The sequence below is a fragment of the Rhagoletis pomonella genome, unplaced genomic scaffold (assembly GCF_013731165.1).
Source record: "Rhagoletis pomonella isolate Grant_MI unplaced genomic scaffold, Rhpom_1.0 Rhpom_scaffold_05060, whole genome shotgun sequence".
NCBI classification, from domain to species: Eukaryota; Metazoa; Arthropoda; class Insecta; order Diptera; family Tephritidae; genus Rhagoletis; species Rhagoletis pomonella.
The window spans coordinates 1-13,303 of NW_023463608.1; the positions used below are offsets into that span (position 1 = coordinate 1).

At 35.0% G+C, this 13,303-nt stretch overlaps 1 protein-coding gene across 1 annotated transcript; it reads right to left on the reverse strand.

The window, feature by feature from the left end:
* Positions 1–11,543: 11,543 nt before the first annotated feature.
* Positions 11,544–13,283, reverse strand: LOC118754990 (angiotensin-converting enzyme-like; the record flags this gene model as incomplete). Its single annotated transcript, XM_036489852.1, has 6 exons — positions 11,544–11,663; positions 11,742–11,914; positions 11,995–12,135; positions 12,226–12,440; positions 12,500–12,851; positions 12,910–13,283. Coding segments are annotated over 6 exons (1,269 nt in total), but the record flags the coding sequence as incomplete, so codon positions are not given.
* Between the last annotated feature and the right edge of the window lie 20 nt (positions 13,284–13,303).

Sequence of the window (13,303 nt, forward strand, 5' to 3'; positions counted from 1 at the left end):
AGCGCCAGATGTAAAATCTGTAGGAATAGAAGAAATAAAAAGAAAAATATTCCTTAAAAGGAACCATCAAACTATTGCACTCACTGTTAAGCTTAGCCGCTTTGGTATTCAGCTCAACATATTTCTCGTAGGGTCCACGTACCGCTGTGCCAGCCTTGTCGTAAAATTCGCGCCAGTAATATTTAAGCTCCTCTGGATCGCGGCTGGTGGTAAGGATGTCCTCAATTTCGGGATCGAGCGATAGATCGCATTTGGTGGCATTCTTGTAGTCACAAATGCGCACTCTAGCGAAGTTCGATTCCATAGTAGACATGACGCTCAAGTACTCAGCGTAATCGGCTTCGCTGAGCGCTGCGTACCCCAATTTTGTGAGCATTTTGAATTGACGCCGCAAGCTTTCCGATTTAAATGTTTGCCAATTGAATTTCTGTAAATCGGTGGCCACTTCTTTCATGAATTTGGCCACATCGGCAGCGACTTCGTTCTTCTTGCGCTCATTCTCATCATTGATATTACATGCATAGGCCCATGAGGATTCCGTCTCCAGATTTGTGTGACGAGCGATCTCTTTGCTCAAATTCTCAATGTACTCAGTGGCGGTAATCTCTTCTTTTACGCTAGCGAGAGCGAATTGCAACTGAATCGGGGTTAAAGGTAGTTGAAAGTTACTTTGAAAGGGAAGTGGCATTTTATTAACTTACCGCCAGTGAGGCCAATAGCGTTATGACTAAAATGTTCATGTTTGGTAAATTTTTTGTTGAATTTTCCTAATTTTGATTTTTTACTAAAAATTTTATAAGTGAAAGAAAAAATGGATTAATTTTGAATGAAAAGTTATGAATGTAATAAAATTTCAAGAAGAAAAATTATACCCTTTAAACAAATTTCTGAGTGCTCAGAATTTATGATTATAAAAGACTCATTTTATACTCATGAAGTTCACTTAGAAGCAAGGTGAATTCATATATGGTGGTAGCGGTAGTACAAAAACAAACACTTATATATATATTTTGTTTTTGCTTTCGGTACACAAATGTCAAATTTCAGTTATTCTTCGCTCAAAGAAGAAGAGGGAAAGAAAATTCAAAAACACCCACTTTTGCACGCACTCATAACTCTTTAGCAAAAAACAACAAAATTTTGGAAAATGGGCGTGACACCGTCCACTTATGACCACAAACTCGTTACAGTTATTGCACTTGCCACATAAAAGCAAGACACAGGAAATTTTTAAATCGGACTAAAATTACGCCCACTTCTCATATAACGGTAAATTTCAGATATGCTTGAAACTTCGATGTATCAAAATTTAAGGTCGCTAATTTACTCAAAATTTAAACTCACAATAAACCCTTGAAAAGAAGTAACATTATCATGAAACTTTGGAAAATGGGCGTGATACTGCCCACTTATAACAAGTATATAAGTTTATCTCATTAAGTCTAAGCGAAGATGTGTGAAATAGGGGTAAAACCACCGCCGCATGCTCTGTAACGGTAGTTTTCGGAAAGGTGAAAAAACTATATTTAATGCGTGCGTCGGGTATTGAATGTACGGCTACGCACGAACTTAGGCATTTTCACTTATTTGTGTTTTGATTGTCATCATGCGTATAATTTGTTAGTGTAGTTTTTTTTTTTGTTTTTGTACTGCCGCTAGCACCTTGTATGAATTCGCCTTGAAACTTAATAAAGGAAGGCCCTACGTCGCATCGTCGCTGTAATGCAAAAAAGTCGTAACTAACTAAAAATATTTTATTGCATAAAAGGATATGGGGAGTTTAGTTCGATGAAATACATCATAATCAATAAAAAAGTGAGTTTTGGATTTTTAGTTACACTGAGAAAAGAATTTCGTTACGTCAACTGAATATGTTTTTCTCAACAAATGATTTGGTTATGGTTATATCATTTGGATACAGTTGCCAAATCATGTGTTCACTCAGAAAAAAGCATTTCCTTAAATCAAGAAAACAGTATCCTCATTTTCGAGTTACTGTTTTTTCCTTAATATTACAAAAAATTTACTCAATTACACAAATTTTTCCTTAATTTAAAAATAGGGCGTCATGAATTTGAAGAAGTAAATTTACACAATATAAGTAATAATGTCATCAATATAAGTAATAATTTCCTTAATAACTTTGAATTTTGTCAGTGCTGTTAAGACAAAGTTAATTGCTTTCCTGGCAAATGTCGGATGTGGCGTCGCGTGAAGCCTACTGCTTTAGGTTCTGAGATCGCAGGTAATATTTCCTTAGAATAATCCTAGCATCAAGGGATGCTTTTTCTGAGTGTTGAGAGAAATATATTTAGCTCACTTTTTTTAAGAGAAATATATTTAGCTCACTTTTTTATGTTATGTTATGTTACGGCTTTTGGTACCCAATTTCGGTTTCAGCTATGCTTGGGTGAAGTAGCCCAGCTATATATAAAATATATAAAATATTTTGAAAGTATGCCCATAATTAAAAATATTAAAAAAATTATTCGTTAAAAAACGTTCGGTAATTTTTTAAATAAATATGGATGAGGCTATAAATTAATATATAGCTTTATAATTAAATACCTGCAATTTATTTACAATTAGATACACATACAAACATCACAGGCAGATCCCCAGCATTTTTATTTACTTATGAACCATAAAAGCGGTTTGCTAAAATATATTTTAAATCGCCTGGTTAAACTTAAATTTCTCAAACACTCATGTGCCTCAATTACATACACACCGCACGTATGCATGTGTGTACATACTTACATACCTATGTATGTATCTTCAAGTACTGCTTAGAAATTGTATTTCTTAAAAAAAAACTCGTCGACACATGTTTGGAATTTTAATTTAATCACCAAAATAAATATAAACAAAACAAAGATCTACCCTTTGGGGAAAATCTCTAGTACCAAACTGGTGCCCTTCTAATACATCGAGACCCAGTACTGGTGCGCGATAAATCTCTTTTGCATGCAAACAACTCGCGATGTCCTAGAAAGTGTCAATTGCCCCCCTTTTTCGATAGTTCCGTACTATTCCTAAATTCTATAGTTCCGAACCAGTTCTAAAATCGATAGACGAAAGAAAAAAGTATCATGATTTTTTAATCTCTTTAGTTCTTCCGTGTGTGGGATTTTAAATTATTTTCAAATATAGGTGTTTTCAATTTAAAATTAAATTTGTTTGAATGATAGTAAGAAATGTGCGTTTACATTGGTTAGATTCCAGAAGATCCCGAGATGTTAAAATGTTAACACAAATTTTTGTTTTGTTTTACCAAGCTATGAAAAAGCATCTGCGAAGTGCAGAATGGAAGCGTATTTGAACGAAAAAGCCACCGAACACATATCTATGTAAAGTAAACAAGCCGCCCGCTGCATGCCTTCTTCGATAGTTATAAATTCGACAGCTAAGATCCTGTTCGTTCTGCCTTCCTTTTTCTATAGTTCCGAGCCAGTTCTAAATTCGATACTTCAGATATAGATTTCTAATGAAAAAAGTGAAATAAAATAGTTTTTAAAAAATACCACATTTCGCTGACTTTGAACTGTTGGCGATCTAGTTACTATCGGTCTGGTTCGTTTTTGGCGATAAAGATCTAGTACGGAACTAGAAATTTGATTGACTAGTTCGCGGTTTCCCTACAGGGTATTAAAACAAACCACATTTCTACATACATACATACATATATATAACGATCAATCTCGTCTTTAAGAATACAAAGCACGTGAAATTCGAAAAAAAAATCAAAATAACGAAAAGAAATTTCAATCAGGTTTCGATTACTAATTTTGTATTTTTTGCTCGAGTTTGTGCTGGTTTCGTATGCGTATTCCACATACATACATACAAATGTGCATATGGCTGGGTTCAATGACGTTATCGTCACCACTGGGCTATGTAAACCTTTTACCAATAAATAATTAGGCTTTGTCTCGCCTAAAATAAATAAAAAAATTGCAGACATCGAGAGAATCGAACAATTTAAATTCTGATACAAATGGAACTGACTTGCTAAAATATACACACATATGTAGGTCAAAATGGATTAATTGATTTTTCCTTTGAAGCACTAACAGTCGAACTTTGAGTCGTATAATGATTTAATTCAATGACTCGTCAGTACTGGAGACAATTTCTGTTCTGGAAAACGTAAAATGAAAACATTTTTCAGCACTTCACATAAAATTAGGATTCTGGTTTCAAAACAAAAAAAAACAACTTTGTTGGTCAAAAAGTCTTCACCGTGGAAAGTTTTTTTTTCACAACATTTGGTGGCTGTGAAAAAGATAAGTTGTGCATTTTACCCAAAAATTATCTTTTGACAAAGAATATCACTATATCTTACTCACAATAATTTACCAAATAATTACTTGCTAGATGTTATGGAAAAGCCTTGAGAAGCGTGAGGAAATAAACTCTTTACTAAAATTGAACCCCCAAGAATGCCTCCAGGTCATAAGCGGCATTCACAGAGAGACAGTAGACTCACATTGACTCTTTACGTGTGAATGCCATTTTGGGAACACAACTACCTGACGTGGACGAGAGAGAGCTTTGTGTGCCTCAGGAGACTGGCACCACAATAGCCCAACTTCGCACGCTCTGGCTACTACAACAGGCTAAGCTCGTACCTGAGCAGGTTAGATGCAGATGTGCCCAATGAGTGCCCGGAATGTGGAGCGATACTGCACGACTCGAGACATATAACATCTCTTCGCATATCCCCTAAACCCTACTCAGCTAACACCTCGACCGCTATGGAAATTCCCCCGGCCCCTCAAGAGCTGTGTCACATGCATTTTCCTAATATTCAACTGTAAAAAATGATGAGTGAGATATTTTAAACCCGAAAATATTTCAAATTCCCTGAATATCGTTAAATATCATTGCCAGAATATGTAATGAATGGATGCTTTTGAAAATATTAATTCATGGAAAAAGTGTGTCAAATTTCACTTGAGTTTGAAATTTTAGCTGTGTGCTAAGCTTGAAGTATCATGTTGGGTAGGCCTTCATCTATAAGCGCGACTCAGTGGGTATATCTGTGAACTAATCAATTAGTACATTTTTTACAGTTTATCCGCAAAGTGTCCCCAGATATGGGATGGTAAGTATTCATTCCATATTCATGAGTTTATATAGTTTTTCGTATAAACTAAATTTTTCGAATATTTGTTGATATCTCATTGTGTGACCTTTGGCAATCGATTAAAATAATACTAAATTGCTGTTGATTGATACTTCCCATTTATGTTAAGAAGGAAGTTAAACAATTTTTTTTAAGAGATTGAGTCATAAGTAAAAAAGTAATTTCTCTGTTTTTTTATGTTAGCCTCCGAAATCGAGATATGGGCTTTCGAAATTCGAAATAGGACCTTTGGTAAAAAATTATTTTTAATTATTGTATGTATGTAAATAACTAAAAAAGTAAAAAAAAAATTTTAAAAATCAGTTCAAAATTTTTTTAAATATCTATAAGGTTTTTAATTTTTCGAATATCTGACCTTTGACCCGCTATAGCAACCGTAATATTATTTTGCACAAAAAAAAAAGTTATATACCGTTTATATAAGAGCAAAAGGTGTACCACGACTATGTTTTTACTTTTTTTTAGTAGTTTACATACAGTAATTAAAAATAATTTTTTACCAAAGGTCCAATTTCGAACTTCGAAGGCCCATAGCTCGATTTTGGAGGCTAACTTCGAAAAACGGAGAAATTGCTTTTTTAATTATGACACACGTGAGTGCGATTTTGCTGCAATATCGTGAGCACTTACAAAATTGTGCAATTATTGACCGTATCTGCGTCGGCATAATTGCGCAACGATTGATCAATTTCGTTTTTTTTCTGAAAAATTATAATTGTATCCTATAATTATAACACACTGGTGAAAAATGCCTATCAGTTCTTCGAATTCACTGAATTCTCAAATTACTTAATTTTCAATTTTTACTTTTTTTTTGTTGTATTTTCGAATTTGTATTATTTCACATAGTTGACAGTCACAGCAAGTTTGAGTATTGTCGCAGGTTTAGAAAATAACGAAAATTCCAAAGTTTTGAATTTTATGTAATTATTAAATTTCTTGAGATTTCTTATTTTTGGGATAAATTACAAAATTTCAACAACTTTCGAAATCTGGGGGATTCTAAAAATTTTCGTAAAATGAGAATATGTATTTTGAAATGTACAAAATTATTGAGATTTTACAAGTTTTTATATTTTGAAAAATTTTTAGAATTTTATTTATTCTGAAATCCATTCTAAAATCTAAATATGTGAAACATCACAAAATGTCGAAAAATTCGTTTGCTCATGGTACTTGTGTATAAAACCCAGAAAATTTTTAGAATTCTAAAATATATTAACATATTTGGAAAATTCTAAAAATTTTCCACTTTTCTGAATATTTATTTTATTTATATTTATAAATAATAAATAACAAATGGCGATCGTATTTTTATGAGAACCCGTTTTTCATGGCAGAAATACATACATTCGAAGATTGTCATATATTTTCCAACACAGTGCTCACTAAATTTGATTTACGATTCACTTTTATCACTTTCACACGACTCTCATAACTAGTTACTACCGAAAAAGATTAGACTGAACCTTACAATTAATAAATAGTACGTACTTGTAAAACAGCTCGTCATCGTTTTAAAGCTGCATACATATATACATATGTATGTATGTATATTGAATAATTTTAATTCTATCAGCGATAAGGGTGCGATGGATGGGTACTTGAAAGACATAACATAAGTATGAAAGAGTACTCAAAGTTTATTAGCTTAGTGCATATACATATTTATGCATCGATCACACATGCATACTTATTTATATACATAGTACATAAATATGTGTGTCATTCGTATTATATCAACACTCCTTACCTATGTGTCTCCGCAGCGCTGGAGCCCATCTAGTTGCAATTAGCGTTTTCTTTTCTCAAAATAATTTTGCCTTTATTCTGCCCTGCGCCAGGGCTATCAAGTTTTCGTTTTTTTTTTTTCTCAGCATCTTTACATGGCTATTGCGTGATCCTTCTTTAAAATGTTGCACTCTGATAATTTTGCCATATAAGAAGGTGACACTTTTTTCCGAGAAAAGAAAACGCCATTATTTTCGCGGTTAGAGCTCGATATAAATGGCTGTTTGTATTTGGAAGTTTTTTTTATTTGAACAAATAAAATCTTTAATATTATATCTTAGCTAAATAAAAATTTTTGATAGCATAATAGTCTATGCCATTTGTCTTAGGGCAATAAATTCTCACTTAATATGGCATTAGTAATATTATAATATCTATATCCGAAAACTTAAACTCTTCTTATTATATCAGTATTTCCAAGATTTTAGAGAGTCAATAAAACAAAGACCACTCTCCTACTCGAAATATTGCATTAATTTTTCTTGAATATTATACTGCTGGCAATTTAACCGACTTGTGTATCATTGAGACGAATAATTTTATTTGCAGCCACTGCATCCCTGGTCGCAAATTAATAGGCAAACAAAGACAAGTTTCGAGTGTACTTCTGTCATAAAAAAAATTGTCTCATAAATACCATCTCATGGTAACAGAAATAGGAAGAGAAGCTCATTAAAATATTTTTATTTTCTTAATTTTGTTTTAAGCGAAGGACCTACTACTTAACGAATGCATAAAATCTGTAGGCTACCTATGGACCAAATCAAAGTTGAAATGAAAATATCAGCTTTGGTTGTTGATAATTGGCTTCTGGACTTTAGTATTGAATTAAGAAGATAATTTATAAGTCGCATGTAAATACGAGGGTCGCTAAAAAGTCCTTAGAATGCCTAAGAAAGAAACAAATTTTGTCGGAAAAATTCTGTTATTGGTTTTCAAGATATGCGAAAGCTCGAATTGTCTTCATGAAATATCATTTGTCGTTTTTCGTTGAACTCTTCTATAGCCACATGTCCCGTTATTCCAAAGAAACAAGCAACATTTTTTTTTTTTCAAAATGCTTTTACGAATTCTAAAGTCTTTTTAGTGACCCTCGTAAGCACAAATAAAATACAAGAAAGAGTGCTACTCTACTTCATATTAACGATAGTAATTCATTTCTAAATGATTTAAGATGTTGATACGTGATGACAGCACGACTAACGCCGCTATGACTGCGATATGCCTTTAACAAGTGAGTAGTATTGGCTAGTTGAAGTACGTGTTCTTAAGAGCAGCGCTTATCAATATCGGTGGCAAGAGATAACTTTACTCAACAACTGTCAAGTACACATAAACATACCTAAATACGTATTATGTGTATACATATGTATGCATGTATGAAAATCAAATAAAACATTTAAGTTCAGCTGCATTTTCACTACAAGTAAATAGTAGGAAATTATTGAACTTCTAATTAAAATGCTGACGTTTAATTAGTAGAAAGTACTTACGGAGAAATTAAACTAATTAATTGAGCTCTCAAATGATCGAAGTACATGCAAATATTTTAATACATATGAACATTTGTATTATTATGAATTGAGACTGTTCGCCAACCCGATCCGAGTTGAGCGGTGTAGTTAGTTACCGATCGTTGAATGGCCTTAAACTTGGCCATGTCCCCACGTCTTTCCTTCAAGTGCCACAAGCAGGCAACTTAATAAACGTGTTCCTGCCTCGGAGCTTCTTGCAGATTTTGATAGGGTGGGCCGAGAACGAGAACTGCTTGTCCAACTTTACACTCAATCCAATCGAATTTCCCACCGTTTTGACTCTATATCCAGCTCCAACCTAACTTCTGTCGGCCAGGCAGTGAACAAGAAGACGGTGAATTTAGCGACGAAGATTTGTAGGTTTCGCAAATTGAAGGACTCGCTGAGATAGTAATAATTGATTGCATGCAAAATATGATTAAGACTCTTTGAGAGGAGATCCAGGGGCTCCGAGAGATAGGTACATGCTGAACAGGATAGGTGATAACTTCTTTAAGTAATTTTTGATGCTTCGAAATTACAGTTGGATAAGGTCTCGATACAAAGGTTGGACTTGACAATGTGAAATTTAATTCCAAGTTAAATGAAGAGTAAGGCGTATCACGAAAAAAACTTTAGCGTATGTCAATTTCGTTTGAATACTTATGTCGAGAAAAAAATTTGGGTGTAAAATTTTTTTTTAAGCACCCACTAAAAACCGTTAAATTACGTTGTTTGCTATAACTTTCTTATTTGAAATCCGATTTTTAAAATCTTTATGTCGGCGAGAAGAACTTGCCTAAGACTTTAATTTGCCATTAAACAATTTTGGTTTAAAAAACCCTTTTGATTTATGCCCGCACTAATTTTGGAAATACTATCTCTAGATTTTTATTTTAAATTAGTGAAGGTATAAATCAAAGCGACTTTTAAACCCGAAAATGTTTGATGCCCAATTATAATCCTGTTCGAGACATTTTCGGCGACATAAAGATGTGTATCAAGCGTCCCTTTTGCAAGTGAATTTAAGAAAGAAAATTTAAAAAAAAATTTACAACACAACCCAGTTTCTAATGAACCTAAAATTAGCCGAACAAACTTTTGGAAAATTCTGGTTACCAACAGAAAGGACCAGACGATTTTAGAGATTTCACAGATCCCAACAAGATTAGATCTCCGAAATACCCCTTGGTCGCGTAAAATCCGATCCGAGTCATTCCGGTATGAGTTATTCCGGTACTTAGAACCGGTTTCCGTGGGAACCACCTCCTCACATGCGCACTCTACCCGACTGGGATAACACCCGTCAACCTCTGGTTCGACCTCATCGAAACAACAACTTTCTTGAGCATACCGTTAATTGAGCTTGACGATAACGATTGAGGGACTATCCGACACTTGGCAGGGTGGAATAACCGCTACAACAACAACAACCAGCCGCTTTTATTATTATTTCTTTAAACAGTCTCTGGAGACGATGTAAAATTTAAAATAATTTTTTTAAAGAGTTTCTCAGGAAACGTGTTGTTTCTACGCAAAGAACATCAGGAAGATATACGTAACTTTTTTCGAGAAAAGACCGTTAATTTTAACGAACTGTCAGTTTTTAAGCTGTTTATGATAATTTTAATTTATTCACGTATCTTCCTGGTTGTCTTAATTGATTTTTAATTACTTAGGTATTTAGCACTATTGCCTTTTTGCAATCAAATTTTGTGCAAATGTATACTAATTGTCCAACGATCACTTAAAAAACTAAACTAACGAAATTGTATTATTTCAATTAATTTACCAATTGACTTAGCAATAAGATCAAGATCATTACGTTGAGTGCGTTGAACGCTGTTTGCTACATATGTAACTATAATTGGTTCAAATTATACAAAGATACATATGTACGTATACAATGTACCGCATTTATTTATTGTTATTTATTATTTATTTATTTATTTTTTATTATTCTTCACGTTTCACCAATTTTTTAATTATTTGTATTTAATTTTCACAAGCACATATTATTTTTTATTTGAAAAAAAAAATGTAATAATAACCACCCACCTTCAAATTTCAAAGGAACCCTAGAAAGAGGAAGTCACGCGCATAAAGAGCGCGGCACGCAAACTAAACCGCTGAGAAGCTATTAGCTGACTTTTATAGCGCACAAGCTTAAGCGCTGCATCGATCGATTGTGTACTATTTGGTCACATTAGTACTGGAATCATTGTCGTCGAAATGTACCAGCGCCAATGTTGTCAGAAAAAGAGTGTGAAATTCAACAAATTGAGATATTGAGCATGCCGACGCCAGCGTGAGTTCTCCTGATCATTGTCATGATTATTATTATTGCCAGCAAACAATTGTGAGATATCGAGAAGATAGAGAAGCCGATCGCTTGGCTGAACAAACTTGTATTGATCAATGAGGCGGCTTAAGGCCCGTTTACATACAACTTTGGCGTTGCGTTGAAAGGCGATTGGCCGGCCGGTTCTGAACTAGGCTGTGCCTTTTTGGTCGTCGGGTACTAGTTGCACGCAGTGTATGAAGCTATAGACATGTCAGAACGCCGCACTCTGGACAATGACAGGATGCCCTATCATGTCGCCTGAGCACCACCTGCACAGCGAGGCCCACCATAAAGGCTTACCGTAAAGGAGCATAACAAACAGTTTCTAGTGGGATGCCACAAGAGTATTTTCGTTTTCAAAATACTGCGATTCAGGTTCCTAAAATATCTCGTCTTGGGACAGCCAATCTGGAATCTATTTAAAAGACCTGACTGGATTCAGTATAATACTACTGAGATTGTTTGCCGACATGAAGGAATCTCTCATGGATCCAATGCGTATCCGAGGAATCCGCCTTATATTTTATTGATTAAAAAATGCCACGGATTTTCTTTCTGGTGATCAACTTGAGATGGCTTAGCTAAAACCCGAATCTGTTGAAGCCTCTGAAGATAGGGGGATTTATCGAATATCGCCGCAATTAAAAAAGTATCTCCGAGTTGATACCCAGCTTCAGACAATTTAAAACTCATCTTATCTACGTAAAAATTTTTAATACTCAATTTTTTCTGAATATAGTTTAAAAAATTGTTTAAGCAATCAAATTTCTTTCAAATCAAAGTACTCCAAACTTAACGCCAAAATGCAGTTATTTAATTTCATTTGGTTATTCCAGAGCGAGCCGACCTTATCAAGAATCACATTCTATAAATAAAGGAAAATCAGTTATTAGCTCAAAAATATATACATATGTATATATTTTTAAAGAGACTTTGCACTTACTGTCTGATGTCGTCCAGCCAATGTGCACATTGTTCTTCTGATTCTCTTCTTCCAGCCAAATGCGTAGTGGTTCAAAATATTCAGCGATAGCTTTGCCGCTCATTGTACGTTCACCGTTGAAGGCCTCCAGTGCATCAGGCCATGGTTTCGAGGCGCCCAAGGAAAGCACGTTTCTGAGAATTAACAAAAAAAAATATTTTACTTACGTCGCTGTGCTAAAAATCCTGTAAAAAAAAATAAAAATAAAGCTCACTTAAAAGCTTGACCCGCTTCGAAACTGCCATAGATGTCGCAGTTATCCAAAGCCAATTCTGGATTGGTGGGATCATATTGGCCAGCCTTGATGCAAGCGGATTTGTAGAATTGGAATTGAATGATGTACGAAACTAAATATCTGTAAAATGGAATCTTTTTATAATTTCAGAAAGGCTTTGCGAAGAATAAGGGGCGAAAGCTACTCAGAAGTCAAGATATAAATATGTACCTCAAGTACTCTACATCGGCGGACACGTGATATTTTGCTGGTGCATCGAAATCGTTCTCAGTGCGCACTACTGGTGGTTCAATGCCAGAGTACTCTTCGCGCAGCTTCCAGAAGGCGCAGTTCCAATCCTTTTTGTCCACTTCACCACGGAACAATGCCCAACGATATTTATCCATGGTGAATGCGAAGGGCAGAAAGACGATCTTATCCAGTGCCTATTAATAAAATATTTAGTTTGCATTTTCTTCCACAAAGAAACATCTATTTTACGTACAGTCAAGAACAATTGTTTAATGAGTGCCTCTTCATCGCGTTCATAGTTCTTCAGGAGACCAATTGATTCCAAATGTTTTGGTGTAGATACCGAGAGCGAGAGCACATCCCCGACAGCCTCGTGGAAGCCAGGATTAGCGCCAGTGCGATACACGAAGGGCAAATGCTGGTATTGCAAGTAGTATTGGATGTGTCCCAATTCGTGATGCGCCGTAAAGAGTTGGTTCATAGTCACACGTGTGCATTGCTTGATGCGCACATCATCTACCAAATAGAAGTCCCAAGCACTAGCATGGCAAATCAAATCACGACCATCGTCAGGCTTCACCAAGATACTCTTATCCCAGAAATCTCTACAGAGTTGTATCGAGTCAGTATATATTTATGAGAAAAGTAATTGAAAGCACTTACTGTGGAACCTTAGTCAAGTTCAACGATTGGAAGAAATCGTCGCCCATTTGAAACATTTTCAATGGCGTGTAGCCTTGTGCAACCATCTCATCGGTGACATCAATGAGCGGCTTGTCTGGGAAGGGTGAAATAATGTCGGCAATGCTCGACCACTGTTGTGCCCACATGTTGCCCAGCAAATGCATCGGAATGGGGCCCTTCTCAGACACAACGTCATTGCCATAAAACTGACGCAAACGATGACGTACATAACCATGCACTTGCTGATACAGTGGTCGCAATTCATCGAAAATTTCCTCAAGTTGCTGCTCAATGGTGTCATCCTCGTACTCATCCAACCAAAGTTCAGCGCCAGATGTAAAATCTGTAGGAATAGAAGAAATAAAAAGAAAAA